The sequence below is a fragment of the Alligator sinensis genome, unplaced genomic scaffold (assembly GCF_000455745.1).
Source record: "Alligator sinensis unplaced genomic scaffold, ASM45574v1 scaffold936_1, whole genome shotgun sequence".
NCBI lineage: Eukaryota > Metazoa > Chordata > Crocodylia > Alligatoridae > Alligator > Alligator sinensis.
Window position 1 is genome coordinate 195,219 of NW_005842926.1, and position 7,966 is coordinate 203,184.

General features: G+C 39.7%; 1 protein-coding gene across 1 annotated transcript in view; it reads left to right on the plus strand.

The window, feature by feature from the left end:
* The window catches only part of LOC102378331 (kelch-like protein 1), a 363,249-nt gene that overhangs the window by 1,016 nt on the left and 354,267 nt on the right, over positions 1 to 7,966 (plus strand). The window contains exon 2 of the mRNA XM_006036205.1: positions 7 to 407. Coding sequence (XP_006036267.1) covers positions 7 to 407 — 401 coding nt within the window. The remainder of the gene's footprint in view (positions 1 to 6; positions 408 to 7,966) is intronic.

Below are 7,966 nucleotides of genomic sequence, written 5' to 3' on the forward strand. Positions count from 1 at the left end.
GGCGGCCCGGGGGGGGCGGGCTGCCTGCAGCAGGACGGCGGCTTCGAGCACTGGGGGCCCAGCCAGAGCCGCCTGCTGAAGGGCCAGGAGCGGGGCAGCGGCGCCTTCTGGAAGAAGCCTTCCTCCTCGTCGTCGTCGTCTTCCTCCTCGTCCTCCTGCTGCCCCACTACCCCGCTCAATGGCACCCTGACCCGCCTGCAGCCCGGCGGGCATGGGCTGGGCCAGCCCCAGCACCCGGCGCCCAGGACCATCTTCTACGTGGAGGCCCTGGAGGAGGAGGAGGTGGTGGTGCCCGGTGGGATGGAGGTCGCCCCGGAGCAGGAGAAGAAGGCCCTGGGGGTGCCAGAGGTGAAGGAGGGCTACTCGGATGGCGGCGGCCAGGCAACAGGTGAAGGATGTGGACACAGGTACAGTCATCCCCCTAGGGAACAGCCCGGGGTGGGGTGGGATGTGGTGGGAGGACAGTGGTGACGTGTCCCAGGAGGTGCCCTGGTTCCCTCCCAGCCACCTCCAACTGTCTCACTCTGGGTCAGGTGAGTTTGATGGAGCCAATAAAAAAGTTACTCGGGGTGTCCCCACCTCTACCCAGGGGTGATCATCTGGAGAGCTTGGCTCCCACCGTGGGTGCCATGCAGTGGGGCCAGCCACGTGGATGCCACAGGCGACAGGCTTGTTGGCATCTACTTTCTCTTTTTCCGTCTCCCCCCCAGCTCATTATTTTACCCACAGCAGAACACAATGAGAAACCTTCGAGGTAAAGTCACCAGCATGTTAGGAGGCAGGGCTGGAAGAGATGGGCCAGTGCCTGAAACGTGCAGACAAAAGTTTGATCAAAAAGTAATCAGCGGCCTGAAGGTGTGATTCCTTGTTTCCTTCCTTAGTTACCTGCTTGCTAAAGAATAGTTGGCTTGGTATTGTCTCTCTTCAAGTGTATTGCCTGGGTAAGCAAGTCGTGGGACAACCCACTGAATAGAAAGTTAAGTGTGTCTCTTAAAAATTTGGGGCTGGCCATCCCTAGGAGGGTCAGTTGTATCTGGGAAAGTTTATGGTTAACCACGTACTTACCAGAACTAGAAAGTTGCTTTTAGACACTTGCTTTTCTTATAGGAAAGTTTTTCCGTCAGGTGGTTGGTTTACTTGCTCTCTGGAGGAAAAATGCAAGCAAAATATAAAGTAATAACTAATTCCTTCGAAGGCTGAAGTGTAAATAGCATAGAATTCAAAGGTTTCCAGGGACTTTGATGCAACTGAGGCTAAAGAGTAGGTCCCAGAGGACCCTCAACTCCACATTAATCTGTCTCAACTTGCCTTCCTTTTCCTATTATTTAAAGCCATTTTAATTGCATTTCTTTTCTCCTGTACATTTTCTTTATAAACTAAATGTGCAATTTTATTTATAAAAAGAAAGGAACATCTTAACATTTCATGGATCCCATAGATGATTCCTGTTCACTGCATTGCAAATGAAGTTAAAGTTAAGTTAAATATGTTATTATATACCAAGACAACTCTGTTTAAATAATCTCAAACTGCATTAGTTAACATTAAATCTTAGTTTGGCAGAAAGCACTTTAGAGTATGTGGAGAAACACAATTCAACGTATTTTCTAAAGCCAGGCTTTTCATAAAAAATCAATTATTATAGTTCATTTCACAGTAACTACTTTGTTTAAAGAACTGCAGTACATTTCAAGGCTCAAGTCGGAATACGTTGTTAAAATCGGAGGTCAGTGATGCTAAAGTTTTAACCTATACTGGAGATAATCATTCAGAACCAGTTGGATGTTTAATACAGTATTAAAGACACAAATTATTAGCAAGGAAAACTACTCACTCTTCATAATAAGTACTTGAACTGCACTCATTAGGTAAAAAAATGTACCTGGTTCTTGTATATTTTCTTTACACATCATTGACTTAAGGGTCCTCAGAGATTCTGTAGACTGGGAAAGGAAAAAAATATTTCCTATCTTACTGAATGTTAATGGAACTACTTAATTTCTTCATAAGGACAGATATGTTAAATTGATTTTCTCATTATATATGCATTTTGTGATAATGTGTTATTGATGAAAAATGTGTGTTCTTGAGTTTCTAAACTGCGTGGGCTCTATATTTCTAATTTATTGACACTTCAGTAGTCACCATTGCTGCCATTGTTTTGTTCAACTTCTGTATTATAGAATATATACTGAGTAGATAAAATGGTTAATGCGTTTAAATACACTTTTCCCTCTTGGGGGGGGAAAATTGTATTGTTTACAATAATTTTATAATCCAGGGTTTTTTTTCCCCCCTGCCGGGATAATAGCTGTCTAACTCTTTCAGTTTTGAATGCCATGGTGAGACATTAGAAAGTACTGAGAATTTATTTGTTACTGTTGGGTGTCATCAGTGTATCTTTCTGATATCATTCTGCACAGTGTACTACATATAATTCTACAGTCATTAAAAATGTTTAACACCCAGTTTGAACGTACTCTAATCTGTTTTGACCAGTCAGAGTCCTCTTTTCTACAGAAGCAACATTTTCTATAATTAATACTAACTTGTATCACTTCATTGTGTCTGTTGCATATATGATCTATACTTCACTTTTGAATAACAGGTTGTGTTCAGAATTGTGATACAAATGCCCACCCTTCAAGTACATGCCAGTACACTTTGTCAATTTTAAGTTTGTTCAAGTTTTGGCTCCCTTGTTCACACATTTTGACGTGCAACTCAAGACTACTCTATACTTCAAATTTCCAGTTGATAAATGGTTCCAAGGGTTTGCCATTTCATTTTGTGTGATGTCAGAATATATTGACAGCCTTTCAAACTTTTGTGAGTAAGAGACCTTCCTATTCCAGAATGTACCCATGGTTGGAACTCTCAGGATGTGGGTGAACCAGCTTCAAGTTACTGTTCTGCTTGGCTTGGACAGGGACATTTAGTTCAGGTTTTCCACACTTTGTTTGAGTGTCTTTGGCTCTCCCATATGTGGTCTGTCAGAAATTGACCAGAAATTCTATCTGGGAACAAAAAGGCTGGACTAAATTTTGTCTAAACATATGCATAAAGTGTGTGTGTATATATTTTCACTGACCCTGCAAACTCTCTTACTACAAAACTAATTTTTTTAAGGTGGCATATTTCATACCTATAATTATCTTAACTCATGGGTTTTTAAAAAAGTTTTTGTTTAAGCAGAAAATGATGTCATTTTAAACTGTATATTTCAGAATGGTATTATAGCTATGTTATAAGAAATATAAAGGCATGTATATAGTAACAAATCGTTTATGAAAACTAAGGAAATATTTGCTTTTTCTTCATGAGAATGATGTTTTTATTTATAAGAACATTTTGTTATGAATGTGTTTTTTCGGGGGGTTGGGTTTTTGTTTTTGTTTTTGTGGGGTTTTTTGTTTTTTTTTTTTGGTAAAATTTTAAATAAATATTTTCATATCTGGTGTCTTTGAAAGAATATACAATTCTTTAAAGTTAATGCATTCTTAACATAAAGGCAGTCTGACATATAGTTCCTTATGTGTATAATTAAAGCTATAGTAGGCATATCAGTAGCATCTTCATGCGTAGACTAAATGTATTATATCACTTATGGCTGATATGAACCTTATTTCTCCCTTTGCATTCTGATGTGCACTCACAATCCAGGAACAAGAAGAGTTTTCCATTTTATTGACATAAAAATGTTATGCTCATGGTTTTTAACAACACATCTCTTCTTGGTAATTTGCAACTCTTGACAAAGGCTCAGTCTTTACATCTGTACTAAAAACTTACCTATTTATCTTAGTTACTTGAACTCCTTATTTTAATTGTACTGTTCTGTGAAATACTGTCCAGTCCCTTTCATGATGGATGCTATGCAATTTTGAACAAATTTATTTTAAAAAGCACATATAGTTCTATTGTTCGTCTCTAAAGAATTTTCTGTGTGGCTAATCCTGCAAACATTATGCACGTGATTAATGTCATGTATGAGAGCAGAAAAATGTGGATTTTGGTTTAGTTTTTTCAACCCAAAAATTGGGGATTTTTTTTAAGTCAGAGAAAACCAGGTTCCCTGGTGTTCAGTAAATAAAATGCAATTTATTTATTGTGCTTGAAAGATTACATAGGCCGCTTAGAAATAACCATAGCAGACAAATCAAGCATGATCTGTAATAGATTTTTTTCCATGTAGTTTATTAAGAAACATTGTTAAGGTTAGGATTAGTAAAGTCCAGAATTAAGATGGCTCATGCAACTTTAATTCACCCCTATGCGTATTTGCATAGTGATACAGTTTTAAATTACATGGTAGCATACATAGGTTTTCTACAGGACCCGGTCTTATTCAGTGCAAAAGATTTACATACTAATTTAAAGGGGAAGAGTGAATATTTTAGGTTCTCCGTATTGTTTAGTATGTAGCACCATGCCTCATTTACTTTTTAGTATTCAAGACTTACCATAGAACAAATTTATTAACTTACCCATGGACTTTTCTGTGGCATTTATTACTGAATATCTGAGTGCTTCAAATGCAATATGAAATTATTCTCAATACTATTGTATTTTTCAAATAGAAAGCTGAATCACAAAGACTCTCACTCTTAATTTTCAGTGAAAAAAACGGAGTTGCCTAGAACTTATTTTTTCAGAGTAAAGAGCAATATACTGCTAGCACTTTTTATAGCTTTTCTAACTCCAAGAGTTGCAAGATCCTGCAACCAAAGAGCACTTGAGAAAGTTTGGTTTAAATGACATATCATCTTATAGAAACTCTGTGGCAGGGATAGAATCCAATTCTCTAGGGAATCATTAAACTATGGAAATCTTAAGTGCCATTTTTGTTCCTTGATCGTTCAACACACAGCTTTCAACTTCTGCAAGGGTCATATACACAACTGTCTCCTTCATAATATACCCCTGATTCAGTTTTAGTTTAGGTATGTGATTGTTAACTAATGACTGAATTATAATACATTGCAATTATAACCCATGTGCACTTGAGTGCTCAATTAAGGTTACTCTGTGGAGATAGTACATGTACTTTCTGCTCAGCACTAGGCGCTGAGAGAGAAAAATGATCATGCTCAGTGAGAAAAGAATATTTTTAGAAATTATCTGCTAAAAGCACATGCCTCAACTGAGCATGGTTGAACTGTTAATTAAAAAAGCTTATAACCTAGACAAAATGTGGTAGATTTGCACAGTTGGCAGAAAGCACCCCTCTGACACAAAGCCCTTTTGCCTTTCCCTCCAGGAGAGATCAGTCTTTCTGCAAATGTCATTAAAATGGTTCACAGAAAAGGCGGCCAGAATTTTTAACGTCATATTTTTTGGTAATTTCACTCTTAGAAATGGCTAAACAAGTTGGCTGAAATTTTCAAAATATCAGCCTGAGGCAGACACCTAACATGGGTATTCTTAGCTTAAATTACTAAAGTTGTGCAGTTCTAGATATTCCACTTCTCGTAACGCATAAAGCACAAACTTAAAGCTCACTATCATTAAAAATAGTAATTGACTCTAAATATATAGGTATCGCCCTTAAAAGAAGTTTTTGAATGCATTGAAATTGTACTGTGGTAATAAAGTTAATGAATACTGCTCATAATTTGCCAATTGACTTAAAATAATTAATGCATTATATTCCACTCATGCTGATAGCTTGTGAGCATTAAATTCATTTAAGGTGAATGCAAATTAAATAAATTAAAATACAATCTGGCAACATGATGGTTTTTTAGTTTTTGGTTGTTTTTTTTAATGCCAGGAGCCACCAGATGGTGCTGTTACATATAGTTTTACGTGCTACTTCTCTTACATGCAACCATTAGTCTTTAAAGAAACTTATTGTTAGTTTTGTTATGTAACATCTTTTTGAGGGAAGCTTTTGCAAGCATCTAGCAAAGTTGCTCTTTGACCTCATGTTTCTAAATGGAACAAATCCGTGTTTTTTGTAAGGATGGCATATACAAGGTAAAATAAAGAAGTTCCTCTAGGAAAAGACCTATTTAGTATATTAAAACTATTTCTCCTGCAAAAGCAAGCTACCCTGAAAATCCTTGAAATATACTACTTTTTCACAAAATGGTGTAATCATTAGGGAACCTGTTTTTCTCCGATATTAAAAGAAAAAAAATCCCCAATTTTTGGATTTAAAAAAAGTAACCCCAAATCCACATTTTCCTGTGATTTAAAATGAAACACCACTAATATGCACACCTACAGATAGTGGTGTTTCATTTAAAATCGCAGGAAAATGTGGATTTTGGGTTAGTTTTTTAATCAGAAGATGGGATTTTTTTTTTTTTTTTAAATCAGAGAAAGCCAGGATCCCTGGTAATCATATCTAGTACTTTCTATTTATTAATAATAACTTCACTAAATAAGAGTTTCAGAGGGATTGATAGATATCTTCCATGGGGAAAAAAATGAAAAACAAATACAATCTTCATTTTAATATTTACAAAACAAGTGTCTATGTAAGTACTGAAAGATTTCATTTCAACACTAAAAAACTCCTGTTTTTGAAATGACATGTTTTTAAAAATCGAACTAAATTAGAAATATCTTTCTTAATTCAAGCCTTTTTTAGGTTTGAGGTAAATTATTATAACTTCCATACTATCTACATATCTGTTCAAGAATTTCAAGCTGCATCTAACAAATGCTGACTAAATCAGTTTACATTGTTTGGAAAATTCCATTATTTCAACATGGGCTTTCCTTGCCTTTTTTTCCCCTTTTCTCTAAAAAGACAAGAAATATTTTTCTTACCCTTTTGACCAAAGAAATACGTTTGTTTCACATTGACATTGAACTGTATCTTCATAAGTTGTCACAGTACCTTATGGAAGGTACAGTGCCTCATGCCTTCATTCTCCTCTGTGGGCCAGGCCTAGTTGCAGAGTCCATTTTACACCAAAATCTGATCTCTAAACACTATGGTGCACTGGCAGGCTTATTATAGACAGGGAATCCAGCCCAAAAAAGAGAACATGCACATGAGGCATTTGAACTATGGGTTTCCCTCGATTTTAGGTGGGTTCCATACATGTGAATTTGTCTTATGTGATCATCCTTTTTCTAACCGAAATTCCTTATTCGAGGTAAATTCACTCTTATGCAATCAAGGCTCTGCTTCTTCCAACTCACCCAAGCCGCTGGGCTGCGCTGTGCTGTGGTGCAGGCAGGTGGTGTCAGCTGCTTTTAGTCTGCTGCAGCAGCTGGGTTGACTGGGGAGCAGCGCAGCCCTGGGAGGTTCAGGGCATGGTCCAGCGGCTACAAGCAGCTGGCACTGGCTGCTCCTGCAGGGATTGGGGTGAGTGAGGAGAAGTGGAGGCCCTGGGCTGCAGCAGGCAGCAAGGTGGCAGGAACCGTGAGGGGGGTGGGGGGGGCGGGGCGCAGGACAGGGGTGTGTGGTTCTTGCTGCTGTGTGCCCCCCAGGAAGGCTACCGGGTTGTGCTGGGTTCTTTCTGGGCAGCGTGTGCCCCTGGATCTGCGTGTGGCACAACAACAGGCTGCCATTGCCAGCTGGGGCTGGCAGTGCCACTGGGCTGCTAGTGGGCAGGTTAGGGGGGGCTACAGTGAATTTTGGGGTGGCAGCAGCTCCCCTCCTAGTGCCACTGCCACTGCCTGCCTGGAGTGCAGGGAAGAGCCCATTGCTGCCATCAGCCCCAGCATTGCTTGCATGAATGAGGCAGCGGTGCTGGGAAGGGGCTGCTTCTACCCCAAAATTCACCATAGCCCCCCCCAACCTGCCCACTGAGTGCTGGGGAGAGCCTGGTGTTGCCGCCAGCCCCAGCTTGCAGTGGCAGTCTGCTGTTGTCCTGCGCAAAGATCCAGTGGCCTGCACTGCCCCCGGGAAGAGCCTGGCACAGTCCCCCAGCCCGCAGCTCTCCTGGGGGGCATGTAGCAGCAAGAGCTGTGCACCCCTGCCATGCACCTTGCATGCATTCACAAT